Source organism: Amblyomma maculatum, chromosome 8 (genome assembly GCF_055883805.1).
Source record: "Amblyomma maculatum isolate TAMU_Amacu chromosome 8, ASM5588380v1, whole genome shotgun sequence".
In the NCBI taxonomy this organism is placed as follows: Eukaryota; Metazoa; Arthropoda; class Arachnida; order Ixodida; family Ixodidae; genus Amblyomma; species Amblyomma maculatum.
The window spans coordinates 109,232-136,372 of record NC_139351.1 but is presented as its reverse complement, the minus strand read 5'-3'; the positions used below and the strand labels follow the sequence as shown (position 1 = coordinate 136,372).

General features: G+C 46.6%; 1 protein-coding gene across 2 annotated transcripts in view; it reads left to right on the top strand.

Moving 5' to 3' along the window:
• Crk (Crk proto-oncogene, adaptor protein) overlaps positions 1–27,141 on the top strand; it is a 97,130-nt gene that overhangs the window by 44,764 nt on the left and 25,225 nt on the right. For both annotated transcript variants that reach the window (XR_014700072.1, XM_084576015.1), the window contains exons 4-6: positions 16,041–16,172; positions 16,271–16,423; positions 26,500–26,577. Coding sequence is in view for 1 of the 2 variants with exons in the window: in XM_084576015.1 (XP_084432141.1) it covers positions 16,041–16,172; positions 16,271–16,423; positions 26,500–26,577 (363 nt within the window). In the remaining variant the exon portion in view is untranslated. The remainder of the gene's footprint in view (positions 1–16,040; positions 16,173–16,270; positions 16,424–26,499; positions 26,578–27,141) is intronic.

The following is a 27,141-nucleotide window of genomic DNA, read 5'->3' as shown; positions in this document are numbered from 1 at the left end:
TCAACCGACCCGTGACGTCACGGGACTAGGAAATAGTTCCATGCGACACCGCCAAGCGACAATCTCTCTGCCCGCGAATTTCAAAAAATGCTGTTTTTAAAGATTAATAATAAATCGCTGGCTTTGTTCCAAGGAGTTATACTTTGCGTTAATGCTCAAAAGGATGTGTTCTACACACTGAACACGTTTATCAGTGGTTTCTTGGGGGCCGTTTCCGTGGACCTTTAACTTTGTGTACAAACTGAGGTTCCGTGTCTTGCGGTACATTTTATAAATCCGAGACTTTTTCTGTATTGATGAGTGTAAAGTTTTATTAATCCATGGCTTCCTCTTCTTTTTCAACTGATCGCCTTCCTTCGAGACAGGGCGCACTGACCAAACTTCCCAGTTTTTTGTTTTTTTTTTAAATCAAAAACCCTTCCCACACTTTCATGTAGTTCAAAGCGAGCACTCAGAAAAGACAGCAAGACAAGTCTCGCCATTCATTGTTGCAAAGGCACTGACTGAAGCTATAGGCAAGGGTTACAAGATAAAGAAGCTTGTAAATGGAGACCTGCTTTTGGAACTTTTATATCTTCATCATGTGGGATTCGGGCTTGCTGCGGCTGCCCTTTGTGCGGCAGCCTCCCGCTTCCCTGTTGTTCTCCTCTTTCCCTTTCTCCTGCCTGAGGCGGCGGAGAGATGTCCGGACGACTTGTCACTGTCGCTCGGCCACAGCTCCGCCCTGGCGTCCCAGTGGCTGTTCTCATTGGCGCCTTTTGGCGGGAACACGGCACCGCTTCGACGGCCGCGCTCGCGCGACCCTCTGAGCGGGGCCCAAGCAGAGACCCCTCCGAGACATCGCAAGGTGCGTACGCAACTGTTCTTGGCTGCCGGCCTTCGTCCGCGCAGACCAGTGTGTACTCGAGTTCGTCTGCTCCGGGTCGTACCTGAGGGCGCAACTCGAGCCTGTCGATCGTGATCCAACGATCCGCGACAGGCGTACCTTGCGGTGGTTGCCCTCTCTCTCTCAAAGGAACCCTCTAGTCACTGCGAGAGAGAGATCACAGCACGCCCTTGCGTGCTTGCGGCGCGCACTCCGTGTCACTTTATGCATGCAGGGGAGCTCCTCATGCGCTCCCGGAACACGGTGACTGAGTATGTGTGTGTATATGTGTGTTTGTATATATGTGTGTGCGTGCGTGCATGTGTGTGCCGCTAGAGGATGCCGTTTCAATAAACGTCTCCTTTGTGAACTTGGACAAGATAGTCAAAGTAGCCGAGGAGTTCTATACAGATCTCTACAGTAGCCAAAGTAGTCAGGACCGTAATGAGATTGGCGGTAGGAAAAAACAGTCAGGCGTTCCACCAGTGACGAAGGACGAGGTCAAGAAAGCACTAGAAACTATGAAAAGGGGAAGGGGGAAATCAGCTGGAGAGGATCAGATAACTACAGATTTGCTGAAGGACGGGGGGGGATATCGTGCTAGAAAAACTGGCCACCCTGTATACGCACAGCCTGGTGTCATCGACGGTACCGGAACCATGGAAGAATGCAAACATTGTCCTCATTCATAAGAAAGGGGACTCTAAGGACCTTAAAAATTACAGACCAATCAGCTTACTGTCTGTTACGTATAAGGTATTTACTAAGGTAATCGCTAATAGAATCAGGACAACCTTAGACTGCAATCAAGCAAAGGATCAAGCAGGGTTTCGGAAACGGTACTCTACTATCGATCATATCCATACCATCAATCAGGTGATAGAAAAATGCTCAGAATATAACCAGCCCTTATACATAGCATTCATTGATTACGAAAAAGCATTTGACTCAGTTGAAACCTCGGCGGTGATGCAGGCATTGCGAAATCAGGGGGTAGACGAGCCGTACGTGAAAGTGCTGGAAGATATATATAGTGGCTGCACAGCAACCATAGTTCTGCATAAAGAAAGTAACAAAATTCCCATAAAGAAAGGTGTTAGGCAAGGAGACACAATCTCCCCAGTACTATTCACAGCTTGTTTAGAGGAAGTATTCAGAGACTTGGAATGGGAGCAGTTAGGGATAAGGGTAGATGGAGAATACCCCAGTAATCTGCAATTTGCTGATGACATTGCCTTGCTAAGCAGCTCGGGGGATGAACTGCAAATAATGATTGATGACCTAGACAGGAAAAGTAGAAAGGTAGGCTTGAAAATCAATATGCAGAAGACTAAGGTAATGTTCAACAGCCTCGGGAAGGAACAGCAGTTTACATTAGGTAGCGAAATACTGGAAGTAGTAGGTGAATATGTCTACTTAGGACAGGTAGTAACCGCAGATCCGGACTATGAAAAGGAAATAACAAGAAGAATAAGATTGGGATGGAGCGCATTTGGCAAGCACTCTCAGATTATGACTAGCAGCTTACCGGTATCGCTCAAGAGGAAAGTATACAACAGTTGCATCTTACCTGTACTCACCTATGGGGCTGAAACGTGGAGGCTAACCAAGAGAGTTCTACTTAAGTTGAGGACAACCCAGAGGGCTATGGAACGAAAAATGGTAGGGGTAACATTAAGAGATAGAAAGCGTGCATAGTGGGTCAGAGAAATAACTCAAGTTACCGACATTCTAGTGGAAATTAAGAAGAAGAAATGGACATGGGCAGGACATGTAGTGCGAAGAGAGGATAACTGATGGTCGCTTAGGGTAACAAACTGGATTCAAAGGGAAGGAAAGCGTAACAGGGGGCGGCAGAAAGTTAGGTGGGCGGATGAGGTTAAGAAGTTCGCAGGGGTCAAGTGGATGCAGCTCACACAGAACCGGATTAAGTGGAGAAATATGGGAGAGGCCTTCGCCCTGCAGTGGGTATAATCAGGCTGATGATGATGATGTGAACTTGGAGGCTTGTATCCTTGCAGCGAAGTGCTCTCCTCCCGGTGGAGGTTGAGTGCACGCTGCGGTGTTTCAGTGTGCGCGTGGTGAAGTGCTCTCCTCCCGGTGGAGGTTGAGTGCACGCTGCGGTGTTTCAGTGTGCGCGTGGTGACGGCTGATCGGGGCTTCGGCTTGCGCGACGCTCGAACCCGCAGTGGTTGGTGGCCTATGTCCACGTAGAAACCACAATCAGTATGAGAAACTCTCAGGAGTCAATGATTTGGTGACATTCCAGTTGTGATTAGCCCACATTGTTCTTTGAATACTGTTTGCGGTGTTCTTTCCGGCCACGACTTGAAGTACATGACAGAGGGGGAACTGCTGGATAGGCTGAAAGAGCAACACATGACGAATCTGTACCGAATAATAATAAGACGTGACAACAAAGAAATCGAGACTAAACACTTTGTCCTTACCTTCGCGCTGAGCGTACTCCCTGAGTCTATGGAGGTAGGGTACACAAAACTCAAGACCCTACATCCCGAATCGACGACACTGCTTTAACCGCCAGAAGTACACTTTGAAGAAAAAAAGTGTATATTACCTGTGCTTTTTTCGAATAAACTTCAGTTGTTAGTCAGCGCTTGTCCGTTATTCTCCCTTCTCTGTTTGTCCCAAGTAGCCGCGCTGTTTTTTGATCCAGAAGTACGGCCACGGTGCACAGAGTTGCCGAGGCCGACTCACTTGTGCAAAGTGTGCTGCACACCCAACTGATGACTGCCAAACTCAATCCCATCTCTGTGCAAACTCTCAGGGCAGCCATCCTGCCTATTCGCGTAGCTGTCCGGTGTGGAAGACCAAAAAAGACAATCACTTTGAAGGTAAAGGAAAACATCACGTTCACCGAAGCACGCAAACGGTTTCAATTCAACACCCTTCCTATTCCGCTGTGGCGCAGCAGGGCGCGGCACCACAAGGGTTTTCAGCACGTACCCAGGGGCCGGATTACGAACCGCTTTCAAACGGATCGCTCCCAAAATCGCTCTCAAAGGCCTATGTCCTATTGGTCAGTTCTGACCGGCGGCCATATTGATTTTCTGCGTCACCAGTGGACGTCATGAGACGTCATGAACACAAAAGAAACGATGACGTTGAGCACCTAAATATGGCCGCCAATTGAGAGCGTTTTTTTTTTAGAGCGACAGAAGCAGCCTCAAATGTTTGAGAGTGAAAATGGCGGCCGTGTGCATTGCGATGCGCTGCTGTGAGGCATTGTATCGGCGATCCACGGCGAAGAATGAAGCATGAAGACGCGTTTGACTTGCCGCGTTTGAGTTGTTTGTGAATGCGCCGTAAAAACGCCTGCTTCTTTTCATTTCATCTTTCTGTCAATTATATATGCGCGGATCAAAAGTGTCCAAAATAAAGTTGTAAGTTCAGCGCAGTTGTGTGTGTCCCTAGTCCTTTGTCCTTGTCTGCCAGCGCTGCGACACCATAATGTTTGATAGCGGTGCTCCTGTGCACCGAAAGGTGATCGAAGGTCTGCTGAACACCTGCGTCATTTTCCTGGTTAAGCTCTAAAAACCCGTGTTGGTCATCGAACGATCTTGATTATTTGCATTGATGTGTGCAATACCACTTGTTGTAAGTCTGCTTCTCTGCAAGGCTTTTTTCCAGCCAAAAGGTCTCGTTCCCACTCGTGCATTGTTTTTCAACAGTTGTCTTCAAGATGACCTAGCGAGAGCTGTCGAAAGGGTTCTGTATACCTGCCCTTTATATGTAAAGTACAGGATGAAGAGACTATTGATTGTCCAGCGCACCTTGCTCCTCGATGACTGGTTCCGGGCCATTTGTCACGCTCCCTGCCTGCGACACATTCGCGGCTTGAAAGTGAATGCGCCGTAAAAACGCCTGCTTCTTTTCATTTCAGCAAAGACCGGGAGTCGTTTCTGGGGACTACCTTTTTTTTTTCTTTTTTTTTTTTTTTTAAACAAGCCTTGCAGGGAGAGACTGACTTAGATTTCGGTTGGTTTGGTTTGTGGGGTATAACGTCCCAAAGCAACTCAGGCTATGAGAGACGCCGTAGTGGAGGACTCCGGAAATTTCGGCTTCGGCAAGAGATCCATTTCCTGAATATATGCTGAGACGGGCTATATTCCAAAGAATGCATATTGAAGTGAAATTTTGTTATCATGGGAAAAGCAATAGGAGACAAATATTTATAGTGTTTAAATTTATTTGCTGCCTAAGAAACTGGGGTGCTTCTGTTATACAGGTAATCATCACTACCAAGTTACAAGGCTGTCCTTGCCTAAACAGCATTGCTTGCCTAAACAGCATTGGCACACATTGTCAGCATTCCTGCGAATGTTTACGATTCTGGCTGTGGGCTACTTAGTATGGATCTTCAGTTGAGTGCTAAAGCATGCTCAAAAGCTATTGAGATTAGCAAAAGGTGGGCCTAAGTGGATGTCATATTTTGGTTGCGCATGAGACGGCAACTACCCACTGAAGTCATGGCTGATTACACCAGCGCCAAGCCATCCCAGTCCCAGCTCTCTGTCCCTTCTCTGCTACCGTCTTGCAGCCTGGTACAGTTGGCTGTGGTCACTGTGGTGTAAACATGCTTAAACTGAAACGTGCAGTATTACAGCAAGGCAGTAAATGCTCATGATGCTGATTGTAACCAAAAAATACCACCAAAAAAGATCTTTTCACTGCCACTTATATTCAGTAGAAACACTTATTTCTTGGCAGCAACATTTCACTCGAGTGTTTTTACTGCAAAAGAGGCAGCATATAGAGAAGCGCATGTACCTTGATACACATTGACCATACAACATTCACATGTACATTCGAGAATAAATTATTAGGCCCAAAGAAGCCATTCCCTTGCATATTGAAATATACAAATAGGTACTGTATGCATGGTGCAGTATACAAAATGCTTATATATCAGATATAATAAAGCCAGCTGGATGGTAGACTATTAGACGTCTTGCTCTCTGCTGTAGCAGCTGCTAGGAGAATAGTGCACTTTACTTGGCTTCAGTGCCCAGAATGACTGCTGAATGACAAAAATCTTAGTGACAATAAAATAACTGCAATCATAACAAATGCATTGCTGAGGCTATGTGTGAATAAAGGTTATTTTACACTAATAAAACGTGCAACACTGTCAAGAAGAATGCTAAACAGCTTGAAGACAGTAGAGGAAGCTAAACTATAAGCATCCAATAAATGACTATGCCATAAATGTGTGATACACATTTTGCACAGCTACTTTTGTCATTGGCATTTATTTTCTAAGTCCTTTTCAACAAATAACCAAAAAAATTCATCTTCTGTTCAAACTGATATTTTCATAATTCACACAATATTGAAAGAGAATGCGTAATGTGTATAAAATGAACATATTTTGAAACACTAAATACTGTTTGATGGATATAAAGGCACTTGAAAGCTAGTTGTCATAGTGCGATCACGGAAATTGAGCCGATTTCCAGCTCGCCTGCGGCATCACATGCATGATACGCTTGCTTTTCCTGCCAACAGAGTGGATACCGTCTAGCAAGAACAGGCACTATGACACCGTCAGAGAGGCCTTGCAACAATATGAGACCAACACCATCACTCTTCCCGCTGTGCGAAATGCAACATACTAGACATCCCTGTTCAGGCCTACCTTTATCGCCTCTAAACTTGGGTCTGGTAGAACAAACTCGATCTCGCCTCGGTGACTGTAAAAAAAAAAAAAAAAAAAAAAAAAAACGCTTTCTTTCTCTTGAACAAATCAAAACGGAGTGGAAACGTCAGTTTCTGTACCTTACACAGTCAGAACAACATCGAACATGAACAACATCAGAACATGAACGGAATGGAGCAGCAGCAGCATTAATCGCAATATGAAGAACCGAGCCCAATGTGCCCGAAGTCAACTGGTTGCGAAGCACAGCAGCGAGTCACTGTGGCTTGCACGACAAGTCAGTGGTGGAGAGTCGTGCGTTGGATCTCGTTTCCTGCACTGCAGTCGCGAGCTCTTGCGTAGCGGCTGACACCTACTTTACTGATACTGCCAGCTTCCATCTGTCGGCAGAAGTAATAGTGTAGCCTTCATTTTCCTCTTGTATTTTCCGAAGAAACAACACTAGATCACATGGCTCCCGCTCGTCGCTCTTGTCATCGCTGGTAAGCACTGATGGAAAACACTCTTCAGCAAGCTATTTTCGTGACAAACACTTTCACCAAGCTGTTCACTGCAGGTTCGTAGCCTTTACTGCTTTCAGTCAGATTTTTCTGGCTACTAACGACATCCGCAGAGGACCTCTATTTTAAACTATGCGTAAAAAGCAGCAACTAGACGGGAAATCAGCTGTTTCTTTGCAGGCCGCCATGTTCATGCCTCGCTGTCGTCAGCTGACAGCGCTATGCACGAACGAGGAGGGAGACATGTCCATTACATCTGAGGATGTGATGGACATGTCTCCCTCCTCACCCCTGCATCAGTGGCGGCAAAGCTCTCTCGAGCGCAAACGAAGCGACAAAGTCCCAATAGCGGGCCCAAAGGACCCAACTACTTAGGTTTTTTAAACTCTATCCCCAACTAATTGTTTACCATGGCATTTCTAGTTCACTGGAACTGTCGTGGACTTTTAAACAACTACACTGACATAACAGATATATTAAGTTCTTTTTCCCCAGTCGCATTGTGTCTCCAGGAAACAAACCTTGAACCTCAGAATCCTTAAAAAGCATCAAGTCTTTCCGACAGAACTCAAGCAGACTCTCTGGAGGCACTGCTATTGTGGTATTGCAGGAGGTATTGCAACTCAAAAATTGACCTTAATACCTCATACGAAGCAGTCACAGTGCTCCATTTTAAAACCATAACAATATGTTCCATTTCATGATTTAGAAACTCTTTTAACCCTTTTGAGTGTCAAACTTTTTTGAAAAAATCTTTTATTGTGGATATTGAATGTTCAATATGAGTAAAGTCAAGGATTGTAGAAAAATATTAGGAACCGTATTTTGGGGTCAAAGTTGGTCCACACTGCAAATTGGGCAACCTCAGGAAACCACAAAGAGAGCAGGAATACCTTGTGAGGGTTGATGATGAACAGCAGCCCCAATAAAGATGGAAATCGGTTTCTGTGGCCCCTGAACTGAGAGTGGCCATAAGGATAAAAATCATGGGGTGGGGGAACCCAAACCATGCAAAGGCCTTGCCACAGACAGACAAGCTGCAGCTAAGAATCAGTTTTGTTTATCTTTGTCCATCCCCTGCACAAAGGCCCATGAAGATAGAAATCAAGTTTCGTCATCTGCGAAACCCAAACTGGGATAGGGCAGTGGTGTTGCCAGCCACAGACCAGGTGACACGCTGCAGCAAAGAATCACTTCTGTTTATCTTCCTTCTGTTTATCTTCGCAAGAAGGCAGCCCAATAAATTTTAAGTGCTTCTTGTAAGCCCTAGGAGGTGGCAGCACCTCACAGTGAGCATACATAGTCATTAGGGCACCAGATTTCAGGAGGATTGAAACTGTACCCTACAGGTAAAGCAAAAACAAAAACCTTGCCGGAGGGACTGCAGAAAACCACCGCCTTACATGTATTGCAAAAACCCTCAAAGGGTTAATACAACTACCAGAGCCATATCTTTTAGTTGGGGATTTTAATGCTCACTCCTCTTTTTGGGGAAGCAGACAAGCGGACGTCAGAGGACAGGTTTTAAAAGATTTTATTCTGTGCAGCATTGTCTGCCTTCCGCACAAGAATGAAAAAGGGGCCCCACAGTTTAAATTAGGGGTGAAATGAAATGCCAGTTCATTTAGGTATTGTGATGCGAAAGTGTTTTCATGTGCAGGTGTTTGCTCTTTTCTGCGAAAAGCTCCCTTCTTTTATTCTGCAAACAAGAGGAAGCACCTCAAAGGAAACCTACATTGAGGCCTCATCTCCTCGCACCAATGACGCTCACACAAGGCCAGAAATTGCAAGTAGTTCTGGTGTCTTTGCTGAGCCGTAGCCTCATGCAGCTTTAGTACAAATTGGACGAACATGCGACATTGTGGTTACAGCCATGCAAATTGGGTCAGTGGAATTGAGATGCTCGATGCGACGTGTTTGAAATTGTAACTTGATGGAGCTTAAGTTTGGACTATGAACCATGTCCAGAAAATGTCGCAGACATCTAGGTTTAAAATCAGCAGCACGTAAAGAATTATATAGGGTCACTTACCAAGACAGTTTAATGAAAACGTACGGACGTTTCGGAAGCCCTACGGCTTCCTTGTTCACAATGGGGAAACCGCACAAAAAGAATGGGTTTATATCTTCTTCAAGATTCGTCGTAGTGACCTTGCGTAATCAGATGGCAGATTCTCTTGCATCCAATTTAGTGTGCTGCTGGGATTGGTCTGAATCATAAGGACTCTAGATACAAGCGTCTAGAAGCGATCTGTTCTCTGGCAAGCACGCGTGCCCCGTCCCAGTTGATGACGTGTCCAATTTCTTGTATGTGTTCGGCCAGAGCATTAGCAGCGCTGTGTCCTTTTGCCATGTCATTTTTGTGCTGCTGTATCCGTTTGCACCAGTTTCCGGATTCTCCGATATAACTGCAGTCGCAATCTGCACACAGAATCTTGTACTCAGGATATCTGTTTATTTATTCATTTATTACAAATACCTACAGCGTCCATTGGGCATTACAGTTGGGGGGGGGGGGGGGGGGGGTCAATTGCAAACATAAAAAAAAAGAACAGAAAAACGGAATTGAAAGCATACAATCAGTTCTAAAAAAAAAAAAAGGTCAATCTGGCGTTATATCAAAAAGAATGGAAGCACATTCAATGCCAAGTGTAAAAGACTCACCCAACAAAAATTTGTGACTCCGTTTCACAATAAAGTACACTGCCTGTAATGTAAAACAGATGACCTCATCCGGGAGCAAATTCCAATCTGAAATTGAGCGCGGAAAGAATGAAAAATTAAACGCATTTATGCGACTTTGATATGGCCTGCCTTTTTTGGAATTGTCTCTTCTCTTAGACTGATAATGAGGTTGTTTTAAATATGTGTACCTATCAATTCCTGTGTTACCATTGTTAATGTTGTTCAAAAGCTTTAACCGGAAGATTTTCCTGTGTGTGGAGAGCAGCTTCCAACCTAGACTTTCCCTGATTTGAGAACCTCTAATTTTGTAGTCGTAGATGGCTGTGACAAATCTTTCAGCCCTTTTTTTTGAATACGCTCTAGCTTATCTTCAAGGGTTTTTGTGAAGGGGTCCCAAGCTACACACGCATATTCTAACACCGGCCTGATATTAGAGAGGTACAATGTTTCCTTCGGGGATTTTGGTGCACACTTGAAATTTCCTTGGAAAAGATGTAAAAGGCTTTAGCGCGTGTAGTTTGAATACGATTTGTCCAGTCTAATGTCGCCATTAATGTGACACCCAGACATTTCACTTCGTCGAGACATTGTACTAAAGCATTATTTATAAAGTATGAACTAGAGAACTTTTTCTTTTTGTTCGTGAACAGCACATGATAGCATTTTGCTACATTCAGGTCCATTATCCATTTAACACACCAGGAATAGATTTTTTTTAGATCAGACTGCAACATGCCAGGGGGCGCTCGGAGCTGGTTGATTGGGTGCACATCATCGAACGTAACGATCTGGTGCTTGGCAATGGGAGTCTGATGCACTTTTGACGATGATGCAAAACACTCTCTGAATTCGAGTAACAATGAAAACAGCTGTTCACGCTGGCTCACCGATAGCTCTGAGCTAATATAGAGGTTGTCAAGGGATGTGGGCGGTGGCACGGTTTCTGTGGACAAGCACTCGGAGACTTCAGATATGCGTTCCGCGAAAGCTACGGAAGTGTTCCGAAAAAGGTGTTGATACTCGTGCGAAAAATTGGTAACAAGTACCTTGGGCTGACCGCAGTTAAGATCGATCAAACTGCGAGCCATGCAGACTCCCTGCATCAACAGTAACGAGACGTTAGTTTCGGCTATTGCGTCACCATCGTGAAGTGCAGTGCATTTGACATTAACGAAGGTGCTGGTTCGGGGGGGCAGCGTGACACTGTCCGCATAAACTCGAAGCACATTGAGTGGTCGCTGTGTACTGCTGAGGGCCACTGCTTTCTCGGTAGAAACCGAGACCATAAAAAATCCCGGAGGTCAATAATTGCGCCATATTCACGAAGAAAATCTACGCCCAGAATTAGGTCACGTGAGCAGCTTTTCAGAACGAGGCAGCTTACCACAAATGTCGACTCTTGAATTTGAACCCTGGCTGTGCACATGCCTAGAGGAGTAACCAGATGACCACCCGCAGTGCGAACGTGTATGCCAGCCCACCGAGTCAAAACCTTCTTGAGAATCGCGGCAAACTGGCTGCTCAAAATAGAATAATCAGCGCCAATATCCAACAAAGCTCGAACATGGCGACCATCCAGTATTACTGGTATGTCCAACGAAAGCTGCTCGCGAATATCAGGCTTCTGAGTGTTTGAGTGCTCTGCGTCAGTGTACGCGGTATGCTTCACCTGCAATTCGTCGTTGTTGCAGGCGCGTTGTTGCGGTGTCCGTTCCACCGGCAATTCGTCGTCGTTGCGGGTGCATTGTCGCGTCATCTGTTCCACCGACAATTTGTCGTTGTTGCGGGTGCATTGTTGCATCGTCTGTTTCACCGGCAATTCGTCGTTGTTGCGGGTGCGTTGGTGCGTCGTCAGTTCTACCGGCAATTTTGCGGGTGCGTCGTGGTGGCATCGAGGTAGCGTTATAATCGGCAACCGCATACTTTTCCAATGTCGATTCGTAGTCTTTCCGTGTCCGCGTCGATGGGGGGTCTCCCGCGCAGCGATGTCCAGCGAGCCTACCCCCGAAGGTCGCTGGTTTCAGTTTTCCCGCTGGGGGCTGGGCAATCGGCCCTGCGCTGCCCATGAGGACCTCGCAGCAGATGGCGAAGGGCGAGCCCTGGGCGACGGTGATCGAAATTGCCGCAGACGAGACTGAACACCACGGCGCTGGTCATTGACGAAATCTTCAACGGCTCGGGGCCGTTCGCCGTAGCGAGGCCGCGGAGAATCTGCGGAAAAACCTTTGAGGCCCGCTAGGGACAGCGCCGATAGACATGACCCAGTTCGCCGCAGTGAAAGCATAAAGGCCGTTGGTCGGGGGTACGCCGCTCGTCTGCTTTCCGTCTAGACGGTCGGGAATTCGTTACGTACTGGATCACGGGGGCCGGTGTTGTCGGTGCAGCTACGTTAGCAGGAATGAGGGCCGGTGACTGGGGTGTAGAGTATTGTAGCACCTCGGTGTATGTGGGACGCTGACACTCAGGTGGCATAAGAGGAGGAGCAGGGTGAGGTTCACCGCTTGGAAACGGAGGCCGGAGCGCTTGCTGCACTTCGTCGCGGACAAGGCTCGCAACGGAGGTAGAAGCTGGTTGAGGTGTGCCATACAGCAGTCTGAGTTCGTCGCGCACAATCGAACGTACGAGCTCCCGTAGTGCCGATGCGTCCATGCCATGCGATGGTAACTCGGCAGAGACAGAGGTGGCGTGAACGGTATGATTCTGTGCCGAAGCTCGCCGCTGAAGCACTTTTTCTATCGTGGATGTTTCCACAAGGAATTCTGCGACAGTTTTCGGTGGGCTGCGCACCAGTCCAGCAAAAAGCTGCTCTTTGACGCCAAGCATGAGGTAGCGCAGCTTTTTGTCCTCGGACATTGTAGGGTCTGCCCGCTTGAAGAGGCGTGTCATGTCTTCGATATATGCCGCGACGGTTTCGTTAGGCATTTGAACCCGAGATTGGAGAGCACGTTCGGCCCGTTTGCGGCGATCTGAGCTACCGTAAGTAGCCGCAAGATGACGCTTGAGCTCACTCCAGGAAGACAGCTGGTCTTCATGGTTCTCGAACCATGTCTGAGCGCCATCCTCAAGGCTGAAGTAGACGTTGCGAAGCCGGGCGGCGTCATTCCAGAGGTTGAAGGTAGCTACCCTTTCGTAGTGCTGCAACCAGTCGTCGACGTCTTCATAGGTCTCCCCGTGAAAGGTTTTCGGGACGCGGGGGTTCTGGAACGTCACCTAAGTAGGGGCCGCTCCAGGCATTGCGACGACATCGTGGCTGCCGGTAGTCATGGCCGATGGGGAAAACTCAGGTGGTAGGCCTCGTTGCCTGTGGCTGGTGCGGTGAACAGGCGTTTCCTTGAATATATTACCAGCACTCCTGCTTAGCGGAGGGGTACGGGACATCAGACCTGACCTCCACCAGATTTGTCACGGAATTGGCGACTGGGCCTAGGTTAACAGAGCCGGTACAGGTGGAATTACACGGTCCAAGGTTTAGGTACATCCTGCGAGTCCGCAGCCGATTCACTTAGTCTTTTTCTCCGAGCGCCACTTCAACGTTTTTCGCTCCGAGCGCCCCCTGGCAATATCTTCTACACATGACACAGTGTTATACACAACACAGTCATCTGCATATAATCTAACATTCGAAGCACGGCCTTCAGTTAAATCATTGATATACATGAGGAACAGGAGCGGCCCCCAGGACGGATCCTTGTGGCATGCCTGACAAAACTTCAACCGCTTGTGATGCCACGCCATTTAGGGCCACTTTTTGCTATCTTTCATACAAGTAATCTTTCACCTAGCCGTAAAGTAAATCAGGAAGAGCAATACATAAAAGTTTGCATAGAAGTAAGTTATGTGGGCGTAGCAGCGTAGCAGGGGGCGGCAGAAAGTTAGGTGGGTGGATGAGGTTAAAAAGTTTGCGGGGGTCAAGTGGATGAAGCTAGCACAGAACCGAGTTAAGTGGAGAAATATGGGAGAGGCCTTCGCCCTGCAGTGGGTATAGTCAGGTTGATGATGATGATGATGAAGTTATGTGGGACTACGTTAAACGCCTTTATGAAATCAATAAAAACGGCATCTATCTGTGTACCATTGTTAAAACCATATGCAGTGTCATGGATGAATTATACAAGTTGTGTACTACAGGATAATCCTAAGCGAAATCCATGCTGGGTCAGGATGAAAAAATCATGGTCATCAGGGTGCTTAAGTTCCGAATACACATGTTCCAACGTTTTGCAACAAACAGATGTTAAAGATACCGATCTATAATTGGTTTCCAAATCACTAGAGCCACCTTTGAAAATAGGAGTTAAATTTGCCATTTTCCATTCACTAGGTAGTTGTTGAGAATTTAATGACTTGCTAAATAAATCAACCAAAAAAGGTGCAACACTTTGGGCGCAGCGCTTCAAGACGTGATTTGACGCGCCATCTGGACCGTGAGCAGAATGCTAGTTAAGATTGTTCAAGAGCGCCCTAACTCCAGCTTCATTTCATTTCATTTCAGTTATTAATACTGTCAGCCACCATAAGGGGCTGTAACAGGAGTGGAAAATACAAAACAAAAAATGAGCAATATAGAAGACGATGAAAATCAATAGTCAATCAAAAATTGTCTCTGAATACACACACAAACAAAACAAAAATGAATTACACAACAATGTCATCCATTTGAGGCAATTGCTCATATATTTCAGGTATTGGTGTATGACGGCAGGCTGTGAAAATGGAATGAAAACATTCATTGAAGTAATCAGCCTTTTCAGTATCATCTGTTAATAATTTCCCTTCGTGCCTGAGAGCAGGAACACCAACATTGTCTTTTTTGTTGCTTTTGACGTATCGCCATAATTGCTTTGGGTTAGATCTTATTTTATCTGCTAGAAACGATAAGTATGTTCTTTTTGCAATTCTTAATTTCTGCTTCAAGTTTTTAGTTAGTTCTAAGCCTGTCATACAAGTTCTGGTTTGCTGTTTTCTTGTAAGCCTTGTATACCCTGCTTTCTTTCTAATTGATAGGTGCAGCTCCTTAATAATCCGCGTTTTATCCGTTCTACGCCTAGGGGATACGACCCTTGAGGGGATATATTTAGCGACCAAAGAGAGCAGTTTCTCTGATCATATCCCATAATATTTCTACACTGCACTGACTGCTACATTCCAGACTAGGTTTTTGATTGCTTCTGCTTCCTTTGTTTGACTCGGCTTTTGCTATGATTGTCTTTTGTTGTTGTTGGCCTAGTTTTTTTTACTGCTTTTGCTTCATTTGTTTTGACTCTGCTTTTGCTACGATCGTCTTTTGTTGTTGGCTTAGGGTTCTGACTGCTTTTGCTTAACTGTTTTGACTCTGCTTTTGCTACGATTGTTTTATCGTTTTATTTTTTATTTGTTAGGGTTCGGGCTGGTCGCTTCTCATGTCTTACTCTACTGTTTTCGGTCCACACTGCATTTGCTATGAGATATGGCCTGCCTTCCGTTTTAAAAAAAAATGTTTTTTTTCCCGTTTTTATCTACTGAGGTTAGAAATATCTTGTCTGATTTCCTGCTGGTGCTGCTCGGCGTTCATGTGTTGGGTTTGGAGCGGACTGTGGCGATGAGTATGATGCTTGAGATGGACGTATAAATATGCCATCTTTCTGTTTAATAAATAGTTGGTAGTCTGCGCATGTGTAGTCCCCTTCTTGTCTGTGTCCGTTTCCGTGTTGCGCCGCCGTTCAATTCCATCTTTACATTCCAGAAATACAGGCAGGAATAATTCTGACTCCTCATTTATGGCCTCATAATTACCCTGTTCATATATAAAAATCTTTCTAGGGCAATTCTTGATGATCTCTGTTTGCATACTATATTTGCACATAGAGCCTCATGATTCCTGGCGCTGCCATAACTGATTCCACCAAGTCTAAACAAGTCTAATGTACTCCCTCTGTTGGGAAATTAACAAACTGAACATACCAGCTCACAGAAGGCCTTGTTGCCACAGGGCATGCTGTACAGTTTCAAGCATATTAAAATCACCCCCCAGTTGAATGGTTTCCGATGACAATGCTGACAGTGAAGGGGAAGCGGGTCTTTCACATTGACAAACTAGTGTCTAAGCTTGCTTGTTGGAACGTGGGCAACTTGCACTTTCGAAATATCCGACCAAGCACTTCACTGATCTTCGGGATGTAAGGGATGCGCATTTTGGCTCAGAGGCATTGGAAACGTCAGAAGGTCACTGTAGGAGTTTCTTTTTGCCACAAAGCTTCTTGGATTTCTCGTCAAAGATCCTTTCTCTCCGTCTGTGGGGCCTATCGTCAGAACACTGTCCTCACGTGTGCAGGGTGATGCTGACGACCTGCCTTTCCGGAAGGGTGAGGTGCTCACGGTCATCTCCAAAGACGAGGACCAGTGGTGGACGGCACGGAACAGTCTGGGGCACACGGGGTCTATCCCTGTGCCCTATGTTGAGAAGGTACATCATTCTCTCAGTTCTTATTTTCACCCCCCTTTAGTGCTTTTGCACTTTCGGGCTTCCCTCTGAAGAAGGCACTGAATGGCATTGCACTGCAGCTGGACGATTGTCAGCTCCCAAATGATGGACACGGGTGGAATGGGCCCATTCCGCCCCCGCAGCTGGGATCGCCACCAATCGCGCCACCTAATGCCCGGACTACACCTTCTGGTGGCGACCCCATCAAATACAACACACCATCCAACGTGCAGGTCAGTCCTTGCCTCTGGTGTTTCGAAAATTCTCATCGCAGCATCCACTTGCCTTCAGGCATGAGATGTCTTAGGCTGCATGTGGACTGTGATGTTCCATGGGAAGCCCTTTTCTGTACGACCTGTGCACTGCCTGTGCCACTGAAAGCGGCAATCTCGAAAGTCCTTCCGGGATACGAATTGCCGCTCACTGCAGGAATTGGGGACGTTCGCTGTAGCGTTTTTTTGCTGATTTCTTGTATGGCGGCCTGAATCAACCCCTTTGTATAAAATCAAGAACATTGATGACTCTGCAACCATCTGGGAGAAGGTAATGTTTACATGCGTCAGGGGCCACCTACAAACCAGAGCTAAATGACCAGCTGCAATGTTGTGGGTATGCTTCACCGATGTTCTTTTTTGTTTTGTTTTTTCTTTTTTACCCTGCCTTTGCTTTTCAAGCACATCGCCTATGCACATATTGACTTGCGTCGACCCAGTGAGACATTCTGCGGTGCCCACCAATACTTCATAATAGCATCGGCTGAATTAACAGTACTTCTCAAGGCGTCTGTTTGCATAGTGTCGTGACCAAAGCTGTGAAGGTGAAGTATTCTGCCATGCATCGAAAGTTGGCGCTACCACCAGCTAGCAAGCTATGGGCACTGCAGTCTGTACGGGAGCAGTGCTGTCAGGTCCAGTCAGTCGTTACTGCTGCAGTGCCCGCTGTGTCCGTTTTGTTAAAATGTTAGAGTGCAAACTTACAGGCTGCAGCGAGGCTTCACATAAGGAAAATAAAACTGCAGCAGGCACAGGGCGGAGGGTGGAGACAACACAGTGTGATATCGGCAACTGAAAAGTTTATTGAAAAAACAAGGACAGATGGCACATGTGACCTTACAATCAGGTAAAGTAGAATGAAACATGAAAAACCAAACTAGACCTTCGGCAAAACTTAGAAGACAACAATCAGCACGTGGAAGTTGATAAAAGGGTGATAGCAAATACGGTCTGTAAAAAAGAAATCATTTCAAAGGAATCTGAACAATCGACAACAGCACATTAATGAAAAGACAAAGATCTCAGCACGAGATGAGCATGAAAAGAAACCAACACAAAAGGTTCCAAAAATGACCAACAAGCACGGGAGAAAGTGAATGCATATAACCCAAAAAATGAGAAAAACAATTACCGAAGAGGTCACATGACAAGGAAATCTAGTTCTTTTTGGAGGGGAGCGACAGAAGGTGAACTAACACAATCATCTGGATGCAAACGCAAGATCCGTCCTGCTGCGGTTTTATTTTCCTTAAGTCTCACCAACTGGCCTACACATCTACCCTGCTAAGTCATGCTTCACGACTGAAACAAGCACAAGTGTTGCTACTACTCGTCTCAGCATAAACACTACTTGCAGTGCAAAGAGCACGAATGCTGGCTATACCGAATCAACAGAAAATAAACGCACAGAGCAGCAGCTGCAAGTTCCTTATGGCAGAAAGCCTTCCAGACGGTTTCTGGCTACTGGCATCGCCTCATTTGAAAAAAACTTTTTTTTTTTTTTTTCTCTCTGCACACCGCACTCCTTGTTCACTGTTTTTACGGAGAAACACGGCCTGGGTAGTAAAATTCCGAGCAGGCGCTTGGTTAGCAATTGTCTTCTTTTTTTCTCTTTTCATTTCGTCAGCAGCTCCCGCCTAGACAGCGGCCATTGCTCTTTGGTCACCCGTATTGGATATGCCTCGCTCGCGATCCGAAGCTAGCCATCAGAAGCGATCTCCCTACACAACCCATAGGGGAAGGGGGTGTGTGTACCCTTTTGTTTGTGGTGTTTCTGAGAGTTGATTGGATTGGATTCTGGGACTGGCTGGGTCTGGCAGTGCTGCCTGGATCAGGTGCATGCCGAAGGTAGGAAGCGGGGAGGCGTGGCACGGGAGAGAGGGGTGCGGGCCTTTTCCAGAATGGCACGGAAATGTGAAATTAAGGAGGGGGGGCTGGCTCGCAATTTTACGGTAGTCAGTGCGTAAAACTTACTTAATTAGTAATTAGACAATGCACAACTCTTATCTGGAAGTTCCCTCCCCTGAGGAATATGCAGGAAACTAATTATCTGCTTAATGTAGCTGCAGACTTGCATCTGAGAACAGTTAAGGTTCTTTTCTTTGAAGTAAAACCAATTGTTGGTGCATGGACTAAAGAAAAAGCTGCACGGCACTAAAGAAAGAGGGAATACACAGATAGACACGGACAGTCGTGCAGTGTCTGTCCTGTCCGTGTCTATCTGTGTGTTCTGTTTTTAGAAGTTGGGCGAGTTGAATCTTGTTCATATGGAAGGTAGCGCTAAAAACGAGTAGAAGGGCACAGCACGAGCGCTCGTGCTGTGTCCTTCTACTCCTTGGTCCTCGTTTTTAGTGCTACCTTCCGTATGAATCTTTTTTTAGAACTGTAAAACTTCATCCTTCGGCATATGCCTCTATGTAGGAGGAAGCATCCGGAAAAGCTGTCATCGATGATGTCCCTTGTGGTCTATCATAGTTGTGAAGTTGCCGTTTTTTGGGTGGTGTCATTCCCACCCATCTGCACATAATTTACGATAAGGATTCGAACCAACCTCATTGCAACAGACCTTGAAAGTCTGTTTTAAAAGAAGTGCAATCAAACCCCGCAATAACGAAACCGCCGGGTAAGGAATACTTTTGTCCTCGCGAGAATTTCTATGTCGCGAAAATGGACAAGCGCACACATTACTTTCCAGAACGAAAATTTAATAAAAAAAGTCGCTTGTTTTGCTTTGCTTCACGACTCGGGCTTCGCAATTAGATAAGCCATGCATAGCTTCATCGTTGTCGTGGTTGCCCAAAAAAGTGTGGGTAACATCAAAAGCATCATGCGAGCTTACTTGCTTTCCTTGTACTTTGTTTTCGCCATCCTCGTCGTCACTCTTCTCATTCCGTTTGCGCACACTGTCAATAATAGCGAAGTCACTGAATTCTTCATGCGCGATCAAGTCGGCGTCCGCACACAAAAAGTCATCCAGTTGAACAGCGTCTGGCACCATTGCATCGAATGCTTTAATTGGTGGCTGCAGATCGTCACCGCTTGCAGGAACGCTTCCAGTTCTGCCAAGGCGTGCTGACCAGCCGCGTCTGAAGCAATTCTGGACAATGGTGGCTGAAGTAGCTGTCCACGCTGCAGCAAGCATCTCCAGTGCCATTCATTGGTCGCTTCATTTCGATGTTTAACAACATCCGCCGGATGAGTCTCCCACAGTACGCAGATTTCACACTCTTAATAACCCCTTGGTCAAAAGTTTGGATAATGGACGTGCAGTTCAGAGAGAAAAAAAAAAATCGAGCGGACGCTCATCAGGACGTCTTCCATGTGGTGGGGGCACTGCAGTTATCCAAAAAAAGGCAGACAGATCTGCCCTGCTTTTGCATATCTGCATCAAAGGCCAGCTCAAGAATATTGCACGTATCATCCAAGCTCACTGGTTAGTAATTGCGTTAAACCAAAGGAAATACAGCGCTAAATTTTAGACGAACCACACAGAAAGACGGACGGGACAGGCGCTAACTCCAACTAAGTTTATTGATGATGAATATGATGTTTATTGATGTTGAGTATGATGAAAGCGAGCTTCCAGGGTGAGGTGAGCAGACTGCGCAAAGCAGGGTTTCCAGACCATGTTTTGGCTAGCGTGACCGAGGCATTGCTACAAAACCTCAAGGGCAAGCCAAAGGGGCAACGGCGAAAACAATCCTTTCGTGGAGCCAAGCCAGTGGTGATACCGTATATACACAAAGTATCCCACAATTTAAAACGAGTTGGCAACAAGTACGGAGTCGCCATGGTCTTCTCCGCCCCCTGCAAATTGGCCAAGATGTGCCCCAAGGTTACTAGTAGGGCTCAAACAACATCTGGGTGTGGAAAGAAACACTCGAAGCCCTACGTAAAGTGTGCCACGGGAGTGGTCTACGAGATCCCCCTTACGTGTGGCAAGGTGTACGTCGGTCAGACCGGACGCTGCGTTAACGAGCGTGCCGGCGAGCATAACAGGTCTTTAGGGAACGCATCAGACTCGTTCCAAAACCTACCCGCCCATTGCCGCTCTTGCCTTAATGAAAATAAAAAAATCTGTGAACCACGATTTGGAGAGATTAAAATTCTAACCAGAAGTAAAGACAGATTAGCTCGCGAGCTCGCAGAAGCCTTTTTTATCAAAGAGAGGGGGGGTAAGTGTGTCAGCACGACTTCTGTATCTTTACGCGAAAGTGAACACAGATTGTTAAAAAATACGAGATTATGAGAAGGTTTTTACCTAAGGGTGTTTTTTCTGAAGGGGTTTTTTTCCTTCTTACTTTAGGGACATGCGCAAGCGTTCACTGTCTTCGGGTTATATATGTGCACATGAATCTTTCAATAAACTTAGTTGGAGTTAGCGCCTGTCCCGTCCGTCTTTCTGTGTGGTTCGTCTAAAATTTAGCGCTGTATTTCCTTTGGTTTAACGCAATGTCACACCAACTAGCCCAGCAAGAGATACTGTTCACTGGTTAGTAGTGCACTTGACCGGAAGACTTTAGTTACCTTTAAAGCACCGTGGCATCTTGCTCCGGCCGATCACAAGGAGGAGACGCTTGTCGGATCCATCCATGTTTGAGAAAAAAATATTCTCACCCGCGTTTTGCTCAGCTTGCCTCCATGGCATTTTTGTCTCTTCAGGTAGAGCATTTTTAATGGCAACATTTCATAAAAAAAGCCAGCTTCATCTGCACTATACATTTTGCAGGGCTCGTATTCGTCTATTATGCTTTCATAACTTTCCTGCATTCAGGACAATGCTGCTTCAGTGTCGATGCTCGCAGACTCCCCCGACAACACCTTGGCGACGATGCAGTGCAGCGCTTTAATTTGGCATTGCCATCTGGTGCTCGCCTTAAAGTTGCGTGCCCCAGAATGCATGCGAAGTCAATCGCCTTGTGCTGCAGAAGGCTTCCAGACAAAGGCATCTTGTTCACTCTCTTGTCAAGGGACCACTGATATACAGCTTTGTCGGCTTCTTCGTAGACCAGCGTTGCCACTGTCTTGTTCTGCGCGCACGCGCCGATCTAAAGTGCCACCATGATGCTGTTCTTGACTTTCAGAATCGTAGAAAGTGAGCTGCACAGGATACTGAATTCCTCCGCAACGGGCGAAATCTGCATGCATGAGACGAGATAACATGGTCGGCGTGGCAGCGAAAAGGGTTCCTTGCTCTGGCGGCAGTGTCGTCAAAAAACGTGCGTAGTTGCCAACAGACAGGCTAGTAAAAACCCACTTTCACTGAAAAAAAACACAACAAATTCATTACTGTCACCATTATCATTACCGAATCTGCAGAAAGTAAACAGCCCGCGCCGATGGTTGTTGACAGAAATTTATTTCAGAAATGCTGCCAGCCTTCACAGAAGGCCTGAGGCAGGAGTGGGACTTACATGCATTGTTTAAGGAGAAAATACACAGCAAAAAAAGAAAAACCAGCTTAACAAGAGGAAAACCTGAGAAATCAAACATACATCATCATCCCAATTGGGACCTGCCCCCCAAAAAGTGGATCGAAAGACTTGCACATCAACACGCTGTTCATACAGTGAAAGTGACTACCAGAAAGAAAAAAAAAAAAGAAAAAATACATGATAAAAAGCGGACATGTGAAAGCACATGCACAAAAAGCAGTAAGAGCAATACAGGAGCACAATGCCCGGACAGATACCATTAAGAACGGCAAACCAGATGTACGAAAAAAACCAAGACTAATAAAGCGCGAATATCTCAAGAACAGTTTTTCAATTTTGATAGCAGAGACTCGGCAGTCGGGCATTTCGCAAAATAAGTAGGAAGTGCGTTCCACTCGCTGACTGTTCTAGGGAGAAAAAATAATTTTTAAACGCATTGGTTTTGCAGGTGTATTCTTTCAATTTTTTTAATGATTTGCACACGTATTCCGCCGAATAACAGGTTCAATTTGTAGGTTCTGGCTTCAATAACAGCGCAGGTAAAAAGAAGGGACGAGAAGGCAAAGAGAATAGAGCACTGACTACCAACTGTTTATTCCACCAAGCGTGCCATGTATATATACACCAGCAAGTGTGAAATCATAGAAAAGGAAAGGGAAAAGACACTCGTCATGATGCCACAGAGAGAAGTTTTCCGACGGAATTGTCGTTCGTGTCCTTGAGAAAGGTTGGATGTGTGATGGAACTCACTTTGGACCTGGTCAAACCTCTGGGAAAGCGCCGATGGCGCGAGCTTATCAGATGGTCAAATATTTAGGGGAATCCCCCAAGGTGGAGTAGATTTCTAATTCTAATTCTAATTGTCATCCACCCAAACGCAGCCAAATGGCTACAAAGGAAAGCCATAAAGCTTTCTCAGAAACTTCGTAGTTAAAGAAAAATTTGTCCTGATCCGGGGATCGAACCCGGCACCACCGCCTTTCCGGGGCAGTCGCTCTACTGACTTAGCTAACCAGGATGGCTAGCAGATCAGATGGTAGGGCGAGAGCGAATTGATCTATAACTCGAAGTGGGAATGGTGTTGGTCAAATATTTCCGGGAGCCCCCAAGCTGGAGTAGATTTCTAATGAGGGAGTATTTACTCATTGGCATCCACCTAAACGCAGCCAAACGGCTACAAAGGAAAGCTTTCCTTTGTAGCCATTTGGCTGCGTTTGGCAATGTTCTCTGGCAATGTTCTCTAGCACCTGAAGGCGACCTAATCGTGGCTACCATGCAAGCGCGGCGGCGAAGATCCCCAGCTCCGCAATCCCCAAGGAAATGCCCGCGCGGCAGCGTACCAGTCATCAAAAAATGGCCGCGCCCAAGAATGGCTAAAAAATCTGGTCTATAAAAACAGACTCAGTGCAGCAGGCATTTGCGGCATTTCAGATTGGTTTACAGGAAAGAAAAGGTGCAATATCTGTCACAATTCTCTACTAACACTTTATGCTAGTCTTAAGGAAAAGGAGGAAGGTGGGAGTGAAAATAGAGAGAAACAGGTGCCATAGTGGAGGGCTTAAGACCACTGCGCAACAGACTTTAGTGGTCCAAAGTGCCCCCTGTGGCATAAATAAAGCTGAAACAATAGAGTAAACTACTATGCGCAAAAGCCATGTCTTTACTTTCAAGCCAAACCTAAGCATAGCCATGCAGATAGCTCTTGCGTAACTTCAGGTTTAACCACAAGCTAAACCACAGCTAATGTTTTGTTCATCTTTCACCTAGCAAATTCAGTCGCGACTCTGCGTGCATCCTGTTTTTCATTTTTCTCTTGTCAGTGATAACAACCATTGTTGTGTTGTCAGTCAGTTGCCCTATTCGTACAGTAAACACCTTTAAAGTGTCATAGAAGAGGTAAAACATTTCGTGACCGCGCCCGGCGTGACTGGCAGCAGCCTCTGCCGCGGCTCGCTAAACACATCTACCTGAGGTGTGGGGAGAAGGGAGTTGTGTAAGCCAGGCTGAGAGAGGCCGCGTGCATTCGCACAGGGCAAGAACGCGCCGGCGTGCTCGCTTATCCACCATCGCTGCCCCGAGGAACCAACTCTCACCTTGCGTTACCGGCGCTCTCCGCTGTTCCTGCCACTGACTCATGAGAGCAACCGCGTAGCGGCGGCAGGTTCACACAGCACTCCCCATCTATTTACTTTTCACTGCTTTTGAGCACACTGGTACTGTCACGTTTCAATAGCGAAAGGTGTGAAGACTGATGTGTTTGCCACGTAGCTGCGCCGACTGCGCTCAAACTGTATCAACTGCAGTCCTTTGATGTGGGTTTGTGTTATAGCATCCTGAAACTTGCGGGCTTCGGCATAATATTCACCAATTCACCATTAGCTAAGAGCAGTGAATTTTCGTTGTTCTGCTCGAAATTAGGTTCTTTTCGGTGACTTGAAGACGTGGCAAATTGCACCACAGGTGCGCCCTGTCCAAGACTGTGATCAGAGACGACGAAATATGAATAACGACACTTGAGAGTTACAAAGAGAATAACTTAAGTTTATATTGTCACAGAAGCTAGTGAAACTGGTTCAGCAGGTTTACTTAGAACTAAGTAAAAGCATCAGCAAGATCAGGCACGGAACAGACTGGCGGGCGAGCACCGAGAGCGAAGAAGACGAGCGCGTGCCAATCTCCTGAGCTCGCCACATGGCGGTGCCAGTAAGATAACATTGCGGCATTGCCCCTCCCGGTGGGAAAGGCATCGTCTTGATGCCGCGGGGCGAGGTCGAGGATAACCGTAGTCGGCGAGGATGCGCGTTCACATCAAGTAGTTAAAGGAAGCAAAGGAAAAAAAAACAACACATGTAGCTTGACCTAGCGGGAGTAGAAGGGCTTCATCCTGGCGACATGTACGACTTCCGATTGTGCTTGCCGTCGGGATGAGCGAACAGTTACTTGCGGGGTTACTTCGTAGGTGACGTCGCTGAGTTTGCGTTCCACTTCGTACGGGCCGAAGTAGCGGCGCAGAAGCTTTTCGGAGCGACCACGCTGGCGAACAGGTGTCCACACCCAAACCTGATCGCCAGGGTTGTAAATTACCTCTCTGTGACGAAGGTTATACCGTCGAGCATCTTTAACTTGCTGTGTCCGGACTCTCAGTCTAGCCAGCTGGCGAGCGGCCTCGGCTTGCTGGACGAATTGGTTGGCACCGGCAATCGATGGGTGGGCAACATCTGGCAGTAGCATTGCATCCAGCATGGTGACAGCTTCGCGACCGTACACCAAACGAAACGATGTAAAGCGGGTCGTTTCCTGGACTGCGGTGTTATAAGCAAATGTTGCATACGGTAGTATCTGGTCCCAGTTCTTATGATCTTCGTTGACGTACATAGAAAGCATATCGGCGATGGTCTTATTGAGTCGCTCAGTAAGGCCATTCGTCTGAGGTTGGTAAGCTGTTGTTCTGCGATGACAAGTGCCACTGAGCCGCATCACTTCCTGGGTTAGAGCTGAAGTAAATGCCGTGCCTCTGTCAGTTAAAACAATCGCAGGGGCACCGTGACGAAGTGAACTTGGCAGAGTGACAGCGCTTGTTCGGTTGTGCAAGCCTTGTTTTAAGCACATTCACCATAGGCGATTTGGGCGGGCGCCGTGTACAGCTGCCACTTAATCATTGCAACGCGCGATAGCAGCAAACGCCTTTTGAAGCAAACGATGCTATGGCCTGGCGTCATATCGCAGCTGACCGCGTGCATCCATTAACTGATGCGTGGAAGGATGGATGACGCTCGCAGAAAAAAAATTTTCGTGTAACCTGTAGCACCTGCCCGAAGTCGTAGCTTCTCATGGATGTTGGTGGGACCATGCTGACAGTACTTATCTGTATTTCCAATTTAGCAGGGCTCAAATTGACGAGTATTTAGTTGCGAGTTCTGTAGGTTGCGCGAAAGAGAGAGTAGGCAGCTGCTGCCGCGGCCGCCAACCTCTGCCATTCGACGCTGCCGGCCGCCGTGCCGGTCATGGCGCCATTTTGGCTTTACCCACTCTGTCATAATTTTACTTGATTCCATCTTCTGTCCCCGTTTGAGATGTGCGCAGCCTCTGTGCCAGTCTTTTGCGGAAGGCTTTTTTTTTTTTTTTTTTTCCACGTGCGAATTATTTGTTGTGGAACTGACTCGCGTTCGAATTAACGGGCTTTTTTATATGCAGATCTCTGTAGAGCTTGGTCAAACCAAGTGGTGTAGTTGGAATTATTCAAAAATTCTAATTATCGAGGTTCGAATTAACGAGCTTTCATGTAGCTGTATGCTTTGCACGCAAAGTTCATGGGACAGGTTGTTCTTACAATGTCTTCGAGAATGCCATTCCAGTCCTGGGTGGTGCGAGAGAAAAATGAAGTTGCGAAGGTTCATGCATGTGGACAGCTGATGGAGAGTGCGATGAGATATGCCGATGGGGCCATGCAGAGGGCAGTTTGCTTAAAAAACATGGCTGTAAAAAAAAACAGGCAGGGTTTGCTTTGCCACTCTGCTTGGAATACAGGAGGTTTAACTGCTTGTGGTTTTTGTTTACACTGTGTGATATCCTTCTTCCTTGTGATGTGTTGGCTCTTTGCAGAGGAAGCTACCTGCTAGGGCGAGGGTGAAACAAGCCCGGGTGCCCAATGCCTACGACAAGACAGCCCTTAAGTTGGAGGTCAGTCACATGTGCTGTTGTGTGTCGTCTGTAGAGCTGCTGTGGGAATGGGTGTGTCTGGAAGGTTTAAATACACTCGAAAATGAAAACCTAGAAATAAAAAAGTATGACAAATGGAGACATCCAGAGCACCTTCTCTAGAGATAATTCTTAAGGAAATGCATTTCACATGACTTCTATGCTGTGTGCTCTTTCTTGCGCAAAATGAATGACCTTGTTGTCAGCTATGTTCCCCCCCTCATAGGTGTGAATTGGGATTCTTAAGCCAGCTCCTTTAAATGGAAACAAAACATTTCCAAGCAGGACTTAACTTCTTCATAAAAGTACAGGGTCGCCAAAGGCACGAATTGCTAAAGCACTTTATTTGCCATACGCAACCTTGCCATCACTGCTCGCGTTTCATAGTCTAACATTCAGTATAGACCGTTTTCGCGGCGAGGAGGAAAATAGCCTCGAACCGGAACGCGCTGCGCGGCTCCTCCTGTCTGGTATGTGGGGATGCGGGGATAGCAGCGGGGGCCGCGGGGCATTCTACGGAGAAAGGGCACACGTTGCAGTCTTTTG